The sequence below is a fragment of the Stegodyphus dumicola genome, chromosome X2 (genome assembly GCF_044657685.1).
Source record: "Stegodyphus dumicola isolate Sdum_Otavi_A_Nest chromosome X2, ASM4465768v1".
In the NCBI taxonomy this organism is placed as follows: Eukaryota; Metazoa; Arthropoda; class Arachnida; order Araneae; family Eresidae; genus Stegodyphus; species Stegodyphus dumicola.
Window position 1 is genome coordinate 184,594,100 of NC_140781.1, and position 24,424 is coordinate 184,618,523.

The window sequence follows — 24,424 nt, forward strand, 5'->3', positions numbered from 1 at the left end:
ATTCAAATATTTTGCTAATCAGTTTGTTATAAAAAACACAGCAGAAGATCATAAAACACTCATTCAACTCTACTCAGGATAACCAGCATAACTGCTACACAGATTTTTATAAATGCAAAAATTAATGCCACATTATAGACATAAAGTTAACTTGCCATCAAATGCAAATCAGGAGCAGAGAGAGGAAAACTTTAATGAAGGTAGGGAAATCTGCTAGTTCTACATGTAAAATTCCCCAGAAGCTGCACAAAATGTCCTCTATCGTGAATTTGTGAAAATGTTCATAATTCACCTTTCAGTACCTTGCAGCATTTCCAAAAGCATGGTAAAGTTGATAGTGGCAACTACCCTATAAAATACTGTAATTAGATGTTATGGGCTAATTACAGTTTAATTAATGAGAAGCCTGTCATATCGCCCAAATGATCTGGTCACAAAAATTTTATGCGCTGTTCACCACAATTGACCGTGAAACATTCAAAAAGTGAAAAAATCCCTCATTTCTTGAAGAAAAGGCATTAATGACAGTCACCCTCAAAACTATTTCAAGGAAATAGCAATGTACGGTTACTTCTCAGGTAAATTTCATATATATTTAGAAGCATTTAGTAGTGTAACAGTATCCCTAATTATAATAAAGCAATTATTTGAAAAATAAGAAAAGTCATAAACCAAAGAAAGTTACTCACTTCAATTTTTTGAAAAAGATCAGCATCTAATACAGTCATTTGTTCTGCTATATTCTCAGATTTGAAATCTAATAAGGATGCTTTGTGAGTTGTGACAGCCATTGAAGGCAAAAGCACAGGCATATTTAGAACACTTCTTTGCTTAAGATAACATTTCTCTACAACTTTTTTCCTTAATGCTCTTGCTAAAAGTAAGTCACCACGACTTACGAGCTGGCATATAAAATCCATTAAGATCTTCAATACGTTTTCATGAACATCTGTCAAACTAGAAGGAAAAGAAAATTGTGAAATTCAATTATTTCATACAGGAAAAAATAAATAAATAAAATGACAAAACACTAAAAACCCAAATTTTCTAAAATGCTCAAATAAAGCATCGGGAGACAGAGCTCCCTCCATTTCAGGAAGCTCAATAAATTTTCTCAGCAACAGAAAAATCTAATATCTCATAACAGGATGTAAAATAAAATTTTTAGTTGCAAAAACATTCAACAAACATTCAGTCTTACAACTGTGTTGCAGAGTTCCATGAGGTGCACTGAAAATAATTTTAAAATTTATATTTGCATTTTATTTTATTCAGAAATTCTCTATAAAAAATGCTACTGCATATTTAGTATGAAGCCATTACTTAATTTAGAGACGGTGCACACAAACTTGACACTACTTGTAATAATATTTAGTGTGCAGTTTACGTTTGTTTCCATAATGAGCAGTCTTTTATTACAGTAGCAATTTTTATTTTCAAAGTTTAAAAAATTACTCAGCAATTTTATTGCAAAAGCAAAATTTCAAACACTATCTGAACTCACATTATCTGAAGTGATACCAATATCCTAGCATTGCAACTAGTACAATACAAATTTTGCTCCTGCCTACAGTATTATTACATCACGTGAAGTAAAATTTTCGAAAAGAAAAATAATGACATGAAAACAGAGATGCTGGAGAATTTTGAAGATGACGTGTGTTTTAACCTGTAAACAATAAAACCACATTCATGACATACAACAATTCAAATAGTCATGTCACAACATCCCAAGCATTTAGTTTAGTGTGCTGTCAGCCAAAATAAGGTTAGGATTCCCTGCACTACATTAGATGTTTTTGCTATGATCAATAGTTTTTAATGCCTGTGAATACATGTACACAGATGTCAACATGAAACAGACATTTTTAGAAAATTTTGTTTCAACTTTATAATTGACAAATCATAAAATCATATGCAACAAAGACATTTTGTAAATCCAAAAATAGGCCACAAACTATATTTAGTGCTGCTTGAACTGACAATAATTGATTTGTTATTTAGTTATGCCCAGGACTGGTGCAATCACTCAGAGTGGCAGAATATAGGGTAGGCAAATTTTTACCGAGCAACAGAATTAACAGATGACAAAGCCTTCGGAATTTAGGGAGACACTTGGCATCAGAATTTTGGCCTGCTGAAGACTACACGAGGCCAAAAATGCTGAATGATATTTTTGCTATTGCTGCATACATCTGTTAAAATAAAATTGTTATTAAAGTATGCCATTTATAAGAGCAAAACGGCATAAAACAAACTTTTGTTAAATGGGCAATATTTGCAGATAAAAATTTATCAACCACATTATATAATTGATCGAATCCATTAATGTTCCTCAGCATCAATTTCAAATCATATTAATAATGTCACAATTCTGAACTTTACCAAAAACTATAAAAACTACATTTTTAAAATTATTTCATGATAAGAAAAGATTCTAACAGTTATCCGTATAAGTCAAACTTTTTTAAAATTTGTAAATATCAAATATTGCAAGTCTTGCTTATGTGCTCATTGCAAAAAATCTTCAGGGTTTAATATATGAACATTTTTGGTTTATCAAGAGCCAACAGTTCAACAGCTTGACTAACTTTGAATATGGTTTTTAATGTTGCTCAATTTTACTAAATATTCATTATTTAATTTTAAATCTTTAATGACAAGTTATTTTTTAATGTAGCACGCATCCATTAAATCAAGTGTCATATAGGTTTTACATGATTTATTAAATAGCTAATATCAATCAATAAATAGGATTTACATATAATTAATTAATAATTGAACTATATATACACATATACAGGTGGCCATTGACTTACAACCTATTTGCCTTACTCCTAACTGATTGTAAAACCTCTTTTGTAATAGCACATTTTACTGCACTGCTCACAGCTGTTATCTCACTTTGCCATTCAGTCAGCATATGTATGTCAGTTTTTGCAGCAAATGTTTTCCTTTGTATTTATACAATTATGTGATTAATTAATTTATAAAATGGCTCCAAAGAGAAAATCAACACCAGCAGTAATCAACAAGCTTAAAAAGAAAGGCAAATGATTTAAGGTACACATGAAAATTAAAGTAGAAGATAGGAGAAAATGTGATTTCACATAATAAGAAGCTGATATGTGATATGATTCCACACTGTCAATAAATTTGAAGGATGATAAAGAATTTGTAAATCTGTAAATTAATATCTTCAGTGCAAATGATGACCATTACTAAACAAAGAATTTATAAAATACATCGTTGACTTACCAACTGCAAAAATGAGTGCCATTATTCCTGACTTCCAATCACAAATGCATGGGATTTATTCAAGTCTTTATAAGATCATGCTGGTGACAACTACAGCTAAAATTTTATAGCCAGCACAGGTTACTTCTCACACTTCAAAGATTTCAACAGAATAATATTCATGTAATATGCAATGTGGCTAATTCAAATACAGAAAGAAGCACCAATCTAGAACTTGATGGTGTAATTGTTAATGATAGTTACAAACCTGAACAAATTTTCATTGTTGATGAACTTGATTTGTTCTGGAAATGAATGTCTGCTAGACCCTACACTGATCGAAAAGTAAAGCATATGCCATGGTTTAAAACTTAAAAGGATCAATTAACTCTTCTGCTTAATTGTAATATTGTAGGTTTTAAATTAAAGCCATTCCTAATTCATCATGCAAAAAATCCAAAGGCATTTATAAGCATACACTGAGCTAATTTATTTTTTCTCCTATGCCAAATCATGGATAACACACCCTCTATTTGAATATTAAACATGAGAGTATTACCTGGAAAAAGGCATTCCTCTCGAAATTTTATTACTCCTGATAATGCACCAGGCCATCATTTACATTTAGCAGATATAAATCTCAATGTGAATATTGTTTACTAGTGCCCAAACATAACTGCATAATCCAGCCTATGTATCAAGGCTGCATTACTATACTTCAGGCAAATTACCTGTGTGCTTCATTTGCCCAGGCTATTGTAGTAACTAACATAGCTTTTGCTATGTGACTTCTGAAAACAATTTAATATTTTGAAGTTCATTAAAAGTCTAGCTACTGCTTGTAAAAGTGTTATTGTTATGTTCAAGAAAGGAATACAGAAATATTTTACTTAAAATTTTTATTTTTTAAATGTTCTACTTGATAACCTTTATTCTTCACTATCTTTTTACACTGTTATGTCCAAGACAAAGCTTTTTGTAAAATCAGAAGAGGTATTTTATCCTATTGCTCTCAAACAGCTTTCCAAAGTCTGAAAAGTTTGCAGGTCAATGTTTTGAGAACTCGCTTTTTAAAAGTTCAAAAGTGTAAAAAACATTGGTGATAGATCAGGGATTTTAATAGGAATACGAGTGAAAGGTATGGCTTAATACCCATTTCTTGTTCTACTTCGTCCAGAAAATTAACAGATTTTGCCATGTCGCTGCTTGCTTTGTCTTGATGCAGTTCTACTGATTAATCACACTGCGTGTAAAAAGAGGGTATTTCATATTTGAAAATTGGGTATAAAATATGTTTTTGATAATATGTGAAGCTGATCTTAACATTTTTCTCTACTTCCTTTATTTTTAATTTGCTGTTATATGAAAAAACAGCAACAATTCTAAATCCCCTACAAAAAGTTTTTTTTTTTTTTTTTTTTTTTTCAAATTCCTTGAACCATGTTTTAAGATTTGTTTTCCCTCTTTAATGATAATGAATGGAGCTCTTTTTATGGCAGTCTTTTAAATAGAGCCAAGATTCTCCTATTGTAAAAGCATTTTTCCATTTTTGTCCAGATAAATGTTTCTCATAAAGAATTTTGTCACACATTCAGCGTTTGGCGATATGTTGTGGAGAAAGACAAGTCACATTATGTTTTCTCACCTTTTCAAGATTCAAATCAGCATTAATCACTTTGTTTACCATTGACACTGAAGATTTTAATGATTTTGCAACTGTCCGTTGAATTAATGGATTTTCTCTTAACATTAAAGACCTTAACTTTTGTAACATTTGAAACATTTCGTTTTCCTTTGGATACATATCTGGAACAGTTTTTTCACTTAAAGCTAAATTTTGACCTTTGTTTTTAACAACATTACCTATTGTAGCTTTAAATATCAAAAACAAGGCTTTCACAACGTTTTTTTAATAACTAGATATGAATAATTTTCTCTTGAAAGAACACAAACATAGCCTTCAATCTATTGCTTCTTTAAAAGCGACATTTTACATGAAAATAAAACTGTCAAGTAGCAAACCATAATTTTTACTTTCAAAAATATAGTTGCAGTTAAAAAAATTCCAAGTAGAAGATTTTTGTACAGCAAAGCAAAATAGTCTAAAAAAGATGCGAACAGCCTCTGTATTGCTATACTAAGTGAACTAATAACTCAAGAGTTGAATGAATTAGAACAAAAAAGAATAAAATAAGAAATAAGAGAAACAGAGAAGGAAGATAAAGAAATTGAACCAGATAAAAAATTTACTACAAAGCATTTATCTGAATGCTTTACAGGGCTAAATCAAGTTCTTGTTAAGTTGCTTGCAAGCCATGGATCCAAACTTTGAGAGAATTACAAGAGTAAAAAAATAGTAAAGGAAGTTTTATGTCTCTATCATGAAATTTATGATGAAAAAGAAAAAAGTTCAGATGAAATTAACAATATTTATGAAAAAGTGAGCGCAACAAATTAAAAGTGCAGACACAACAGCAAATTAAAATACAGCCACAACAAACCAAATTCCATATCTTAACAACAGTCAAGTTTCTACGTGAAGCAATTAAGAACAATGTTTTCAGCTGTAAATAAACTCTGTACCTATGCAGTAATTTTATTTACTTCATTTTTTCTATTATTTTCATTGGACTGAGATTTGACCGAATTGACTATGAAGAAACCACTGGAGCCAAATATAATTCTAAGTCGACTATCCCCTTGTATAATACTAATAAACTGATAAATATAAACAATTACATGACAAAAGAAAACTTCAAATTCATTGCCGGCTGGGACATATATTCTAAAAACTACAGATATAACAGACAGCATTTTAAAAATACATTTATTCACATTAGCTATTAACCCTTTTGCCTATATTAAAATTGAAACTTTTTGCTTAGATTAAATCACTATTGAAGTAGGAGATTAATTATGACTGAATCGACTTCAGAAAATTCCATTGGAACCAAATACAACTGTCAACAACTTCCTTGGATATACTAATGAGTTAATAATTACTCATAAATACAATTAATTACATGATAACAGAAAGCTTTAAATTCACTGCTGTGGGTTGGGACATACACTTTAAAAACAGCAGTATAACAGACAGCATTTTAAAAATATATGTATTAGAATTAGCTATTTTCTTTTTGCTTATATTGATATTTAAATTCTAAGTTACATCAAGATAAATGCTTAAAAGCAACTAAGATTTCCAAAAAGGATGTTGCTTCTAAAATCCTTAACACACTGACCACCAATAGGGTAAAAAAATATTGGGCCATTTTTTTTAATTGTGGCATTTTCTTGTCCCATTTATCCTTAAAGTCTTTATTTAAATATTTTTTTTTTCTATTTTCACATTTCATTTTCAGCTGTATGATTCTAAACTTCTACATTTTTTGTATTGATAAACAAATTACAACTTAACTCATCACAAAGTAACATGAGTTCATTGCCTTGATAGAAAAAATTAGTATAAATGGACAAATAGTACATTACAATACAAATAATAAACCAGCATATATAAACAAAAATGAACATAACTTAGTAAACATATAAACATCTTAAAATGTAATAGACAACACAATACCCTTTTAATTACAATTTTGTTATCATATATCCACATCAATAATAATTACTTAAAAGTTAACTGCAGCAAAATGCATATTAAAATCATATAATAATTTATGCAAAAAAGCTTCCAGAAGCCAAAAACCAAGAATACAAAGCAATTTTCTGAGGCTGTAGAAACAATTTTAACCCTCTGAACGTTTTGAAAGAGATAAGGTACTGTTTTGTAAAGCGTCAGCAGCTTTGTCAACAAAGTGCTTCAAAAGCGTGGAAGTTTTCTGTCACTGTATCCACCGAAAGCGTTAAGCAGTTTTTCTTTACCCCCTACACCTGCGGAAAATCATCCAGATGAACTAATTAATGTCAGCTCTAAAATTAGTGTCTAAAATCACTGTCATAACTTTGCCCTTCGGGTGTTTTCAAGAAGTAGAATGCTTCGAAAGCGATCTGACCTTGTAACAGTAACTGTTCGCTTTATGCTATGGATTTTGTTATCAAATGAAAATTTTGAGGGAAATTGAAAATCATGACTTTAAAAGAAAAAATGTAAATGTTTAATATATTTCCGTTCATAAACTTCCATTTTTATGTTTGTATACATGTGTGGGTGCGTGTTTATACATATATAAATATATATATATATATTATAATATAACTAAAAACATTAATTCTTCCTCTCTATTCTAAAATCGTAATAACTTCTCTGCATTGCGTCTATGTAAGATAAAATTATATGAATCAGAATTATAATATAACTAAAAACATTAATTCTTCCTCTCTATTCTAAAATCGTAATAACTTCACTGCATTGCGTCTGTGTAAGATAAAATTATATGAATCAGAATTATAATATAACTAAAAACATTAATTCTTCCTCTCTATTCTAAAATCGTAATAACTTCTCTGCATTGTGTCATTTCTAGATCACTCTATGGCCCGCGCAGCTCTGATGACATAATAATTGTAAACCAAAACGTTTCTCTTCGCGTGCCTCCATCTTTCATAACTACGCACTTCAGCTTTTGCCCTCTACTCTGCTAAGATGTAATTTCGCTGGCTTGCTTTCTATCTCAACAATATCAAAAATGTAAATCTTCTGTGGAAAGGCACGACTAGAATGCCAAGTGATTGTGGCCACAAATATCAATTGGAAATAAAAATGGAATTAAAACTGCCTCGACTGCCAAGTTCTTTAAATACTACGCAATCAAAATTCTTCAATATGGATCTAAGCACGCATCTACAGTGTTCCGTCATTTCCTTTGCTTTTATTATTACATATATATATATATAATGTGTGGGTGCGTGTTTATATATATATATATATACATACATATATATATTTAAATTTTACGGAAATCAATGTGCATATAGCAGTAATATCAAAATATTTTTGTGTTTCTATCACTAAAACAATATGATTTTCGACAGTTCCCAATAGAGTTTACATTTTTTAATAAAATAAAAAGTAAAATATCTTGTTAACTTAGAAAATTTCTTTTATTTTATTTGCAACTTCGGGTATTTTTGATCCAGAGTTTATTTGAAGCTACGGATATAAATAATATTTCACAATTTACTTGATATAATGACAGAACTAATTAACTAAACATGAAGTAAAAAAAACTTGTTTATTTGCTAATCATAATTACAGACATCTAAATTTTTGTCATGCAATTTTCCGCTTTTGTGTATAGCCATGAGTAAGGAAAGCCGCGAGTTTATTAATTGTGCCATAATGATATTGTTTTCTTTAAAAGCTAAGAAAATATCAGTATATTTTACTATTCCACTACTTATTGGGGGGGGCCTAAGAGCAAATAAACAGGTGCTCTTAGAAATTCCTGCACTGAAAAATTATAAGAGCATTAATGGAAAAAAGACATCGGATTTTGACAGATTGATTCTTATGGTTTTATTAATCTCTATAGCTTTAATTCTTTCTCTTTCTATATATATATAGAAAGAATTAAACAGAGACTCTAGTCTAAAGCTCATGATGCTTACTTATTTTTAATTTTATTCAATTTGACTATGGCAAAGCACTCGAAGGTTACCTGCCTAAGGGTAGGGATGTCTTTGTGGACGAATTTCGGAGGGAAACTGTCTCATATACACGTTGCACATGTGGAAAACAAAGAAAACACCTATGCAGTGGACTCGTTCACCGAAACTTGAATTCTCATCCGAATTATCAGTATTCAGAGACTTTATTGCTCGTTCGCTGATGGGCCAACGCTCTTGATGTGTTTTATTGAATATAAATTTTGAATGTGCAGTCGGAAAATTGAAAATATTTTTTTCCAAAATATTATAGTTAAATAGAGGCCATGCATAGTTTTACTAAGCATTTTCTATCAGTATTACTTTCAGTGTAGTTACCTAATGCAGAAACAAAGTTTTATAAATATTTATATTTATAATTTGGTTTTCGATATAATGAATTAAGATTTCCAAGAATTCTATACATTCTTAAATTTCATTTTTCAGTATAATAATATGCAGAGTATTTTTAATGGGTGTAAATGGTGAAAGTTTTGAAATATGAAAAGAAAAAAATTATGTTTGCACTAAAAAAAATGCAAATGATAATGAATTTTAAAATAAAATTGTGTAGAACTGATCATGATTAGATTCCTCTTCTTTCAGTTAGGTTATTCTCAAGAATATTGATGTGTTCAAGAATACACATGATCAAAGTGCGAATATTAGAAATTATATAAAACATGCACTGAAGTAGAGGTAAGCAACAAAAATTCAACTAATTTTCAATGAATACCCGGGATAATATGATCACAATCTATCTGAATATTTAAGAAAGTCTTGGCAACAGGTTTGCTTCCTATAGGCTCATATTTATTTATTATTACATACATGTGTGACTGCTATTTTTTTATACAGAGAATGTTTTTCCCATCTAGGTTTGCAGCCAAAAAAATAAAGATTTTAATTTATGCAAAACAAAATACAAAACAGACATTCTAAGGGAAAACTGAAGTGTAAAACCCTTTTTATTTACCAAAATGCACAATATATTTCTACTTCAACTAAAAGAAGCAAAATTAAGTTTTGTTCATATGGCTGGCTGGCTCAGTTAGAAATAAATATATAATCTTTTTTAACTTCTTTTCTCTAAGAAACTAAAATTCAACAAGATACTTTTTCTTTACAAAACAAAATGCGTAATTTATGCATTTTCAATAAAAAATAGTTTAGACTATTTGGATATTGCAGAACATAGGAGAGCTACTTATTGCAAACATACCAGGGGCTGCCATCGTGAAGGGCTTTCTAAGCAAAACTGACTTTGCACAAAACACCTATGATGCAGTCATTCCATTCACCTATGTTCGAACCTAAATCAAACTATCGGCAAGTGTTTATCATTCAGGTATTAGCAAGGTTAAACTAGACGTAACCAATTCAAAAATTGTATTCGCATACAGTACTAAACTCGACACCCGCAATAAGAGAATTCTAGTCTTACTACATTTCTTGTGTTCTGTAGTTAGCTAATTTTAATGCAATTAGCAGGTTATATCGATATTGGAAAAATTTTAATGTAAACTGCATTTTCGAATTTTCTTTCGCATCGTTCTAAATTTTACAGTGTGAGCCAAGTTATACGAACAGATAATAGATATATATGTTCAGAGAATAGTGACTCTCCTGGATAGCGCAAAAGAAGACTTTTTCATCAAAGGTGTCATATATAATACGTAGAATGACAATGGACATAGCCTTTCATTCTTATCGTCCCTCTGTCTAATTTTCAACGCATATCCTATTCTTTCTTCCAGTCGTTTTACATTACCGCTTCTATTCAACATGCACCCTATTTGAAAATACTTCATCTGTTTTTAGAAATAGAGGCTAAACGATTCTCAGTATCATAAGAGAGACATTCAACCGAATGTAAGAACGCATTCCTGTGAGTACAATTTTGCAGAAAAATCTTCCGCAAAATGCTTCAATTTTATAATAAATGAGTGCATAATACATACAAAATTTAAGAACGGATTTTATAATTAACGGATATATATATTTACAAAATTGTTTCATAAGAATAAATTGAATTTAATTTAAAAAATTAAATTTAAATACAAATTTAATTAAATATTCTTTGTGCCATTGCTGCAAGGAATGAAATTTAAATTTAAACAAATTTAAATTTTAACAAACACGTATAAAAGTAAAAAAAGCAAATTTAAAGCTTAAAAAAAAAAAAAAAAGCCAAAATAATTTTTTTTTAAATTTTAAAAAATGTGCAAACATATAAAAGATTTTATTCTCGAACTAATCTACAATATCATTTAAATTCAGAAGCATAAGCAAATCAAGTGCAAAACCAATCCATGAAAATAAATTCACTAATTTAGCAAATTAAAATTAAACTTTTTTTTTTTTTTTTTTTTTTTTTTTTTTTTTTTTTTTTTTAATACATAAGTGAATGACTGTTGAGTAGGCAGGAGACAGACTTATCAAGGGGAAGTTGCCTCCAAACCTAACTCTCCAATCATTCAATTCGTGTTTTGTCATTCATGCAGGCAAGGGTAAAAGTCAAAACCAAAAGTAAAAAGAAATACCAATAAAGTGGTACCCTTAGAAATTAACATTTAAGAATTAAATTTAAGAATAAAGTTCTAAAAATAAAATACTAATGAAGTCTTTTGAGAAACAAGCAAGTAAAGTCAAGTATTAAATTAAACTTTTTTTTAAAAAAAAATTAAATTTTTTAAAAAATTAATTTTTTGCTTTTTTACTTTTATACATGTTTGTTAAAATTTAAATTTGTTTAAATTTATATATTTACAAATTTGTTTTTCAAAATCGTAGTTCTTTTTTACCCCATAGGGGTGCTAGGACAGATGAGCTACTAGTCTCAAGACGGCATTTTACAGTGTTTCACTATAAGCGGCGAATCAACTTTTAAATCGTTGCCACCAAATTTTATCGTCCTGTACTATATGTAAAGAAATTAAATAATTAAGAACCTTCACGAATGTATGTCTTGCATTATTAAAAATACAGTACCTAGAGCCATCAAATTAAGAATAACTTAATCCTCCACTCGAATATGCACACTGGAAACTGGACTTTTTGAGTTCGAATTTGTTTTATTATCTCTTTCATATTTTGTAAAACTTTGACAAATTTTTTATTAGAATGCTCAACAGTTTCAAAGCGAGCAGTGGTAACACTGTAATGAATAAAATATTTTTATCTCCAGCGTGCGAGACTGTTTATCGAAAATTCTAAAGATAGGCTGTTTTTAAATATTTTATGATATTGCTGTTGAATTGGAATTTATGTGCTTTAATTGCGAAGAACATGGTATTTAATAAATAAAGGTAACACAAAAAGCGTCAAAAAAGTCCCTTTGGGCCAAAGCTTCTGGATTTTATTTTAATGTTTTTAATTTTATAATTCCTTTTTAAAGTCCAAATGAGTGTTAGCACAGAAGGGCTATTAGTTTTGAAACGGCATTTTGCGCCGAATCACTTTAAATGCCCGAATCATTTTTCAAATTGTTGCCACGCAATATTATCGTCCTGTATTTACTTAAAGAAACTAAATAATGAGAATCTACATGAACGTATGTACGTTTTTCGCATTGCGGAAAAACAACATTACCTAGAGTCATCACATTTTGGATCACAAAGTCCTCCACCTGAAGAAGGACACTTGGAAGCCCGAATTTAGAATCAGGAATATGTTTTTATTGTCTATTTCATAATCTGTAAAACTTTAATGGATTTTTGATTAAAAAAACTCAACAGTTTCAAAGCGAGCAATGGCAACACTGTAAGGAATAAAACATTTTTGTCTACAGCCTGCAAGCCTGTGTATTGGAAATTCTAATGATATGCTGTTCTAAATATTTTTAGCCCAAAGTGGCATTAACTCAAATGCTCTCGAAACATGTATGTGTCTGTAAATGAAACAAATTGCCCATTTGGACCTAATATAAAATCTGTTTTCAGTTTTTAGGATACTGAACCTAGTTTTACATAACTTTTCGACCAAATATTTTGTGCTAGCATTATTTCTTTTTTTTTTATAAAACGTTTTAGAAAAGTATTTAAAATAAATGGATCTTATATCAAGTTAAAGAAAGTGTGTAGCTGTCATAAGGACTGAAGGAAGGAGCACAAAAACTGAAGTAAGGAGGATAAAAAGTTTCACAGGTCATATTTTTAAACTAATCAAATTAGCTTATTATAAGACTGTTATTATTTTTTGCGATGATAATAATAGAAAAAATAATGGGAATAAAGATGCCTGCAGATTTCTTTATGTAGAGTTATATTAAAATAAATTTCATAATCCTTAATTTTAATAATTTGCATGAGGCTTGCATATTTCATAAAAAGCATGTGCATATTTGTATCCTATAAAATAATTTGTTAAAATTCTACAGGGTATTTGAATGGGCTCCAGACACTCTATTTCATAAAATAACAAGAAAATATTTATATTATATACAACAATGCCTTTAATATGTCAATTCATCAAAAGTACATGACATATATATATATATATATATATATATTCTCTTTTTCAAGCTTTTATAAAAGGAGAGTTATATAAACCATTTACCAGGAATGAAACTTTTTACAGCTCTCAGCTGATATTATGATGATGCATTATAATGATGTGCTGCCGTTATTTACTTTCTTATACAACTGAATGAATTTTAAAATATTTATTCATCTTCTTATTTCATAGCTCTAAAATTATTTTCGATCATATTTTGGCGAAATAAATAGTTTGTTTTGAGAAGGAAAAATTATATCTCAAATAACTTTATCATTTCTATTTTAGAATAATGCCTATTTATCCAGGAACATCTTAAAAAGAGTACAAGCTGTTATGATTTTAATGTAAGAAATGAACTGAATAAAATTAGGCTTTCAGTTATGGACTATTTCATCCACGAATGCATGTGTCCACGAGACATGTGTGAAATTTAAGTGTCTGCAAAGCAATTGTGCGAAAAAAGTGCCACTCAATGTGTTATTCCTTATGTTGCTAATAAAAATTTAGAGAAATAAGACGGTTCGTAGCACTTATAAAAGATGCTGAAACGATCGAAAACTGCATTTAAAAACTTAAAAATGTAACTTCTGTGTAGTTAGGGCTTGAAAGTAATATTTGAAATCTCTCCTGCAAAATTTTTATTAAAAATATATATAATTTGCATCAGACGAGTATGAATTTCTTATAGCCCACTGAAAAACATATTATTCATTGACATATTTATTTCTTTTGAGAACGAAAAGAAATTTGCTTCATACATTTGTAATAAAATGAGTCAAAAACTGTCGTTGTGCAGAAGCCTATTTTATTTTTATTTATTTATCTATTTATTACAAATTGTAACTATGGTTCTGCTTAGAACAGTGAAAAAATTGTTTAGTCGTGCAATCTTTTTGATTTCTTTATCAATGTATTTTTGCTCTGAAAGTGAATACCAAATCATACGATTGGTATCATTGACAGTGACAAGAATAATATTACCCCATTTGTATTAATTACGGAAATACGAGCCAGTTCCGCTTAAAAGTCCTCAGTTGAAGCTTTACTGCTCTTAGGCACAGAGCCAAGAGTATTAATTACGAGATTAACATCACTGGAAATGTAAATCACAATAGTAAGCACTGATTGTTATTGATGCCTATTTTAAACATGTAATATTATGAAAATTATCTCAAAAGGTTATATGCGCACCAATGGCCAAGCAGTAAAATTGCTGAACACGGGTAGTTCGGTTCGAATCCCAGCGAAGGGGCTGGCTGCATGGACGTTTTCGTGATTTTTCTATTGTGTAACTTGTATAGAAGCCATTTTCTCTTAGACATTTCTCCATGAAGGCATCCCTTCTTTGGCAGATAGCCTTCGAGTGCTATTTCAAGTAACCCAAACCAAAGAGAAATATTTCAAACGAAGCAGAGATATTAAATTTTAAATAGTTCAAGTTTGTTCTTAGGCTGTGAAATTATTTTGAGTGGATGTGAAGGAAGGATGCCACAAAAACTGCATATAAAATGTTAATAAGATGTGAAAACTGATTTCAAGAAATACATGCATATATTGGCCTTTTTAGTAAAACCCCAATCATAAATATTCACTAATGAATTTAATAAATGGTAATCAGTACCTAATTTAACATATCTCATCAGTCCTTAGTCATAAATAACGTCCACTAGCGGCCGAGCAGTAACGTCACTGAACACTAGTAGTTTGATCTGGAATTGAGTTTTCCCACTTGTAACATGAATATGAGCCAGTTTTCTTTAAAAAGTCTTCCAAGAAGGCATCCCGTCCCATACAGAGACAGCCCTCCTTTGTTTTAATTAACCGTAGTCATAAATAACAAATTGTTTTCCCATCCGAAAGTCCTCCATGAAAGTTAAAGTTGTCTATCTGTATCTGAGCATCTAAATGCGTCATTTCAAATCTTGATATAGACAAATAATCGGAAATTCTTATTTCCTTTTTCAAAGTTTTTTGAATCACCCAGATCACCATCATATTTTTTCCACTTTCATATAATGCTTGTGACGATTTTATGAAAAGCTATTTACATTTCTTTTCTACCAACAACTATTTTTCATAAATATTTACTCTTACCTGCTGAGAATTTTATGTTCCAACCGTTTTGAAATTTGGAAATAAACACATCTTCATAACAGTAAAATATTCATAATCAAATATCGTTCGGACCTTTTTATTTGATAACACTTTCAGTAAAATGGAAGTATTTTGCTTAGGGTAAAAAATGCATCATACGATTTCATATACTTTCAATACTTTATTTTATCAACGCCAAAAGGCGATTTAATCAAATACGATATTATTTGCGAATGATTTTTCATATCATGCCAAGGAAGTTTCTCAGTAGAAGAAATCAGAAAAGTAAAATGAATTTTTCTTTAAGGAATCGAACCTTGTCCTCATATTTCAATAACAAAATGTCCATACTTCACATTCACACAACTGAATGAATTTCGATACAAACATATAAATGACACATTGATTTGAAATGGAATTACAAGATTTGAAATCATTCAAAAATCTCATTTTTATTTCAGAACAATTATTCAAAATATATATTGAAGTAATTCTTTTTGTAAACTGTTATAATAATTTTAAAAAATACAGTATTTTTAATCAATGTGCAATGTATTGTGAATACGGCAAGCACACTAGGGCTATCTGCCTAAGGGGAAGGATGCCTTCGAGGAGGACTTTCTAAGGAAAACTGGCTCATATACACGTTACACATGGGGAAAACCACAAAAATGCCCATGCAGCCAGCCCATTTGTGGGATTCAAACCTCAGATCGAACTACCAGTGTTCAGTGATTTTACCGCTCGGCTGCTGGTGGGCCTAATCAATGTGCACAGCTAAAACAAAAAAATTATATCAAATTTCTCTGTTTCTACAGTCATTGTAAGATACCTGTTTAAGTATTTATTCTATGGTAAAAGAAATTATTTGTAAATTAGGTGATGCTGAATTCTTTAAAAGTTATTCATGGGTTCCGTGCAAATTACATTTACTTTTGCAGAAGAAATTTTGTTTTGCAAATTTTTCATATACGGAAAGGTTTGCGTTGAAGGCTTTCCAGTTTTGGCACGAAAATCGTCCTCAGGTCGGTGGATGGTACAGCTGGATTTGATGTTTTTATTTATGACCCTCCCATTGTAACATCTTTCTCTAACGACCGCCGTTTCCCCACTAGCATTTAAGCATGACAGGGGGTCAGAGGGAATGACAGTACAGAATATTCTGTCCTCAATGATTTCGAAAATGTAAGGCAGAAAAAATCATTTGAAACGCTTTTGGATTCATCAAAAGCTGGCAAAATAATCCGTGCATGACGATTTGGAAAGCCATCTTTCAATACGGAAATATCCGTCTGTAACGCTAACAGGGTTGCCACTCAAACAGGAGAATGAAATTCCCTGACTTTTCCAGGTTTTCCAGGTGTGTTTCAAGAAAATTCCAGTCTATCCGCGTAATGTACGTTGGCTGTGCTAAGAGGTAAATTAATTATGGTATTACTTGTATTGTGTAGCAAATTCACTTAATTATTCAATAAATCCCAGAGGACATTTTTTCTTAATTATTCTTGGTATACTTTGTTTGATAATTTTGTTTAGTTTTCCACTTAAGAAACTTAATAAAATTTAAGATATATTGGATAACAAATGTATGTTTTATTTAATTATTACTCATGATCATCACCAGTTCAACACGAGGCTAATCCGGTCCTTATAAATCACAACGCAATGCTAAATAGTTAGGTTAGATTTTAGGTAAATTTAATTTGCGTGAGGTATGTTCTTAAAAGGCACCTTAACACTTGAAAACACAAATATAATTATAATAGTTGTTGTTTTCTCCACTGAAGATTGAGATTAGAAACTTCCCATTCTGGAATAAAATAAGGCTTTTTTTGCAGACATTCTGCAGCTAAACGAAAGAAAGAAATCTATTTTAATAAATTGAGGTATTTTATATTTATTTTGCAGCATACATAAGGAAAAAATATGTGCATTAAATTTCGTGATGGTATGTCATCATACTGCTATAATTAATTTCAGAATTATGCCAGAGAAAATTTCCTGAAATTTGGAAATATTATTTACTAATAATAAATAAATTTAGAGGGAAGAAGCAACATTAAATTATATGAATAACATAAAAATAATTACTTAAAAATTGAATTAGAATAATCAATGATATTTTAGCGAATATAGTTATATTACATGGCTAGCCTAGATGACTGATTACTACTTTTTTATTTTACTGCAAAATGGCAAGGTATTTATTAAAAAGAAAAAAAAGGTTTAAAAAGATTTTGCGGTAAAATTCTAGTATACGAAAAGGCTTTGGCACGATTTTGAAAATTGTCGCCAAGACCAAAATGACCCGTTTACTGCGCATCAAGATGTCACCAAATCCCATTATTATTCTAACCAAAGAACGTCTATGTAAAGAAGAAAAGGTTCCATACAAGTAAAATGCTATTACGCCGCTAGAATGCGGAGGGAAAATTTGCCAAGGGATTTGGCGACAGAACCTGGCGGCCAGAATTTCCCTCTCCGCGATGTGTACAGGAAATTGAGAAACACGTGTTAAGAAGAATCGCTCTTTGACAAAAAGAAAACTATGAAAATCCGTTTTTAAATTATTGCGAAAAATCCAAGAAGAAACGTTTTATCAAAGGACGTTTCTTCTTGGATTTTTCGCAATAATTTTAAAAACGGATTTTCGTAGTTTTTTTTTTTTTTTTTTTTCCCTCTGAAAATAACTAATCCATGAATTAATTTACTTGCGCCAAAAAATATTTTCTTTTCCTTTAGAGTTTAACCACTTGCGCTAAGACTAAACTTCACGGTTGCGGTGCCGTGCGCTACAATATAACAAGCCGTAAAGTGTCTCATTTATGCCGCTCCGCATCTGCGAGTGCAATCCAGAGCTGTAACTCGAGAAATAAACAATCTCGTTGTTAGGCGACGTGTGCACCACGTTATTTTCATTTTTGCGATAAATGCTTATCGACGTGGTGTTCACGTCGCTCGTGATTTGAGACAAAAGAATCTCGACGTGCTTGGCACGTCTTTTTAGCGCAAGTGGTTAAAGAAATTTTAAACGATATTCATTTTACGAACTCTTGATAACGTGACCTTCGAACTTCGACACCGGTTTCGAGCTTTGGCAACAGATACATCAGACATACACAGCTGTTTTCCCTCTATGATGGAACGGAGCCACAGCCACGTCTGTTGCAGAGAGGTTTTCCTTCTTTACAATACATATTCTTTGATTGTAACCTCCATGGTACCGTATACTAAGATTAAACCCATTTTGTTTTATACGAGAACAGGTACTTTCTTTAGCTCATGCACTGCACATGCGATTCTCGAGAATATTGGAAACCAAAAGTTGCGGGAAAGTTGCTTTCCCTTTCTAAAAGACAATCAAGTTGGAGCTGCAAAAATTGGCTCTATGCCAGCTACCCGAATGACACTCACGTGATACATAATTCGCCAAAAAAGTTACCTCTTCCGATGTCGGCGCAAAAATCACTTTTTTTGGCGGGATCGTTGTATGAACTTCCCTGACTTTTCCATATTTTGACAAAAATACTTAAATTCCCTGACTTTTCCCTGAATATTTTGGTCAATTTTCGAATTCCCTGACTTTTCCCGGTTCTCCCGGTTTTCCAGGTAGCGTGGCAACCCTGCGCTAAGAGGGTTAACCATATAAGTCTATAATGAAGATAAAATAACATGCCAAACAAGTTTTAATTTAGAAGTCAAACAACAAAAATCAGCTATTTCTCCCCCCCCTCCCACACACACACACACACTTTGGCAGCTGAGGCTGATGGTTTGCTAAAATCATCCAAACTAGTCCCGTGAAAATTTGCAAATATAACGCTAATTTTTTTTGTTTGACTTTTAAATCACATAAATCCATGTTTGTGAAGTACAAGTCATTCACATGGCTTCAAACAATACAAAACCTGTGAATCACATCTGATGCACATGGCTCTGAAACGTAGGACCACTGTGGAGCATCTGTGATGCACATGGCATTCAAGGTGTTAAACAAATGTGACACATATGCACATGCATATGAGAAGTCGTAATCCCATATGCATGTGTTAACTTCCTTTTTTTGCACCTTTTCTCCAACAACTATTAAAGTCAAAATTCTCACATATTGTTTCTCTTCAATACAGCTTTGCATTTTCCAAGATAGTTTAGCATACAACATGAGACAGGGTTGACAATAAATGTTAACATATTTAAAAACAAATTGCTTTAAGGCATTTTAATAGATTATCTCTATATTAAAGCTTAAAATTTATCATATTGCTCCAAAATAACTGTGATTTTATTCTCACAAGCAACAGATATAAAGAAAAATCCATTTACAACTTGAATATATAACACATTCACGAAGAATCAAATTCAGGTTTGAAATAAAGTATTGTAATGAAAAACAACATAAATAAAAACTTACCACAAGTCATCAACTACTCGAACAAGTAAAGCAAATGAGTTTCTAGCTGCCCTTTGCCTCATGTCTCCCACATGAATAAATTTATTATACCTGTACAATAATTTGCATATCAAGTCATGAGGTGAAATAAAAGTGCGGTAAGTCGTCAAAAAAGCTTCCTGATATAGAAAATCTAAAATAAATTAATAAATTTTATATTTATTTAATTAGAGAAAACTTTTAATCAAAATGTGCATAAATGTGCAAACATGTATAATTTGCAATAGCAATTGGATACTGAGCATATAAATACATTCTTTAATAAACAATGAGCTTATTGGAGGAAATTATTTACATACACATGCTCATGAACAAATAAGATAACATTACCATTTTGCAGCAGTATTGCAATTTATGGAGAAAACAGTGTTACAGAAACAGGAAATGTGTGCACCTAAATGCCATTTGGACATGAAACTATTATTGAGCACAGCATAAACACATAGTTCACAAATGATCCTGAGATATACATATCACATATGGTGCAATTAACTATCTGGTTAGTCAACATTCTGTAATGGGATTAGTAATGTGTAATGCTTAATCAGATAGGTATTGAATCTAAGCAATGAGGCTGGTAATGAAAGCATATGAACACTAAGGTAACAAACAATCCTGAAAGAACTGCACAATGTGTGGTTGAGACTGTCTTATTGAAAAAGGACCACATTTGATAACAGCAGCAATAAAGTAGGTCACAAAATGTTGGATGTAGCCAGATGTTTGGAAGACGACTATATACCCACAGATATGTTTTGGTGTCCCATTGTTCAAACAACACTATACCACCCATCTGCAATGGTGTCATGAGCACCACAATTAGACAAAACAGGACTGGGCTTGAATAACATTCTCAGGTGACAATAGCTTCAGTCTGTCATCAGCTAATAGATGACAACTGATATGGCATGAGAGTAGTACTGCTTATCATCCAGAATATATCCAGGAAAGGGACTAAAATCCAAGATGCAGTATTATGGTATGGGCCGGCACCATGATCAATGGCCACATGCCTCTAATGTGCTTGCAACTGGGACAACCCTCCCCAACAAAGCTCCAAACAGAAAATAAATATGTAAATACACCTGTAAATAACTTATTGCATTGTATTTATCCATGCAACTGTGAAGTACCAATGTAAAGTACACCTCATGTCAATTTTGTCTGTAATGCAAATTATGCACCATTAATATGTAACTAGTATGAATGTTGTAATGTAAACAAATGCCTGAGCATGGCGTTAGAGTACCCCGTGAGGGTGCACTTTTATAGATGGTTAGTGCAGTGAGGCGACACCACTTTTGGCCCATGATGATGTTTTAGTGCCCTCTGCACTTGCTTCTGTCTGTCTACCTCATGTTCGCCTTTCCCATGGTGCTTTTACTGATAAATATGCTAAAATGCATAGTGTATACACTATACACGCTATACTATCTGAAATGTTTTCTGTATTTCATTCTTCTTTAGAATAAGAGTGATCTGAATCTCAGTTTCAATCAGAACTGCTTGAAATTCCTTACTCTAAAAATGTTCTAGGATATTCCATCATACAATTTTATCCTCAGTAAGCTCGTTTTTGCAGGAATAATTTGACAAACTATCTGTAGACAATTTATCATCCTCATCACATTCTATTGTATCCTGGTTGAATTTTAGTAATTTACTGTAGACAAGAGAAGTTATTGTAAAAAACCACTTTGTCTCCAAAAACCGACTGATAATTCACAGAAAATGAGTTCAGTCTTCTCCCATGTTTTAATAACAATCTTCACAAAATGAGTTTAGTCATTTCTCATTTAAGATGTGTTAACAGAAGCAGCTTTTAACATGTAAATAAAACTATGTCATTAACAGTAAAATATTGCACAAATTTGTTAAATGCATCTAGAACTACAGCTAGATAATTTTTCACCTGAGGACATAAAAAGTAAATGCCCTATATGCAGTCAAATTAAATACAGTGAATCCTTTCATGGAAATTACCTGCACCTAAGATGACTTCCTCTGAAGGTGATCAGTAGTTGTCAGAATATAAATAAATATCAGTATTGAACATTTCTTTTCTAAAGAAATCACCTTTAGTCGTGAACAAAATCACATATGATGATCATATATGGATGAACATATATGAAATCTCATATGGATGATTGTCTTACGCACCTACAGGCCTGATTATTTAGAAAAGGTTCACTATATAGCTGCACACTTTTATATTCGACAAAAAACTATTTAAATCATTCTCATAACAATTTCTGCATGTAGTTTTATATATATTCAGAAAAACTGCACATGTAATAATTTATAGCTTTCAAACAAAAATGTTAAAAAAAAACTATCATAAATTGCAAAGAATATTGAAATAATATAGAAAATAACATAATACAAATTGGCAAGCAGTTTTTTGTATACTACTTGGTTATTTAATAACAATAATACATACAAAAGAAATTATAGCTTACATTAGCAACAGTTTCTTAATTCTGAATTTTGATTTGGCTGTTTCCTCTCTCTATTCTAAAAACAGCCATTGTTTACAATAATCTTTTCTGGACTGTTCCATTTTTAGATTGATCCATATCATGCGACTTTCAATAATGATCTGATGAAAATAACTTATACAAGCCTTTAACCAGAGTTTAAGAGTATGTCCTGAACATATTGCACTTTGCTTTTCCCTCTTTGGGGTTATAGACTGCAGCTGCACTGCTCACTTCTTATCACAAATAATATCAAAAATGTAAATATTACATTCTGGAACAGGTATGATTAATGTGCCAAGTATCTGTGGCTGCAAAATGTTATCTAAAATAAAATGAATATTTAAAATCTGTTACATTGCATCTACACAGCTTCAAAGTTTATTTCTCATTATGGATGATCTATTTATTCTTCCAAAGTTATCTGTGTCTATCCCAAATTATCATACATATAAGAAACTGCCATGTTTTAAAATTCTTCTTGACCAAGTAAGATCTTGCATAATGCTTCAGTTTGCTGAAAGTTCTCTCAGCATTAGCAAGAGTAACTGGTTATATTAAAAATATTTTTAAGAATACAATCAAATTTAGATATACTGTAGCTAAATTGTAGCCATGAATTTCTGAAATAGCATTTTTAAAACCTGATTATCTCTGATGAAATTTCTGAAGCAGAAATTGACTTTAAGGTCCAACCTAAATTTATCTCCGAAAGCCATTTGAAATCAGATATTGTATCAAGGTTTTCTTTAACAATATAAAGATTCAAGCTTTTACTTTGACCTCTGTATTCTACATTCACTGTAGTAAATCTTAAAAATATTGTTTTTTTTTACCATTATATTTTTTAAATACCAACTGACAGAAGCTGTGTATGAGAGGGGGGAAATTATGTCCAGTTCATCACTCACTTCTTGATGTAACGTTATTGAAATGAAGATTTGATGATAAAGGTGAGAGATTTCTATATAATAAATGGCAACTGAGAAAACTTGAAGTAAAAATTTTGACCAGAAGTGAAATCACTATCAATCCAGTGGATTCCATTCTCTCCACAACTCCAGATATTCCAGCATACTCAACCATTGGTTATGTAAATGATGATCTTTGCCTAGGAGGCATTATTGTGAAAGATGTGAAATATGAAAAAAAAAATGTTTCATAAAATGTAACTACAGCATTTTAATGCGAGAGATGCAAAAAAATGTGAAGAAAACTGCATGAAAATGACCTAACATTCCTAAGGGTGGGGAATTAACTTTGAAGTACACCTGTAAAAGGACTAACTATAAAATTCAAGATTTCAAATTCCTCTCCAAATGAAAAGAGCCGAGTGGACAGCAATTTCATTCCATGAGGGAAATTGTTTTCAGTAGTTACCCAAGCTATTCAAAGACTGAATAAAACTAGCATCTTTGGAAGAATAGCAAATCTTCCAAGACAATAGATCACGACTGTTATGCTGAAGCAAAGGGTTTACACATAAACAATATAAGCAGGAACTGCCTAAAAATAAAATTAACCTCAGAAAAAATTGAGAGAACATTACTTTCAAATTGCCCTCATAATGCATATTTTGTGCTATTCCAATGGTCATTATCTGCTCTAAAAGCAACATGGCTGTGATAGTAATTGACAAAAATGGAGCTATTTGCAATTCTGTTTGTTACTGCGATGTGGCGTACAGCTTGAAATAGATGAAATTGTTGTGTACATAACATAATTTAAGAAATCAAATTAGTAATTAATAAGAAAAGCATCACTACATGATTTCTATATCCAAATACAATTATATGCTGGGATTTAAACTACTGTTTGTTGAGAGCAAGTTGCATTTATAAGGCCATAGAGCTTCAAGGTCACATGCCACAGTAAGGTGCTCTACAGCTGCAGTTTGGCCATGCTTGCTATAGACTATGTACATTATTGTCAATGCAGAGGGTTTATCCCATAAAATCAGTTAAAAACTGCTTTCAAAAATGTGGATTTAATGCTGAAGAAGTCTTAGATGAATTGCAAACCATTGTAATGTTTGAAACAACAGTCAATGAAATTATGATGAATC

General features: G+C 31.1%; 1 protein-coding gene across 3 annotated transcripts in view; it reads right to left on the reverse strand.

Moving 5' to 3' along the window:
• The window catches only part of C3G (C3G guanyl-nucleotide exchange factor), a 196,182-nt gene that overhangs the window by 33,751 nt on the left and 138,007 nt on the right, over nucleotides 1-24,424 (reverse strand). For all 3 annotated transcript variants that reach the window (XM_085809356.1, XM_085809354.1, XM_085809355.1), the window contains 2 exons: nucleotides 19,844-20,015; nucleotides 690-957 (listed from right to left, as the gene is read on the reverse strand). In XM_085809356.1, coding sequence (XP_085665482.1) covers nucleotides 690-957; nucleotides 19,844-20,015 — 440 coding nt within the window. The remainder of the gene's footprint in view (nucleotides 1-689; nucleotides 958-19,843; nucleotides 20,016-24,424) is intronic.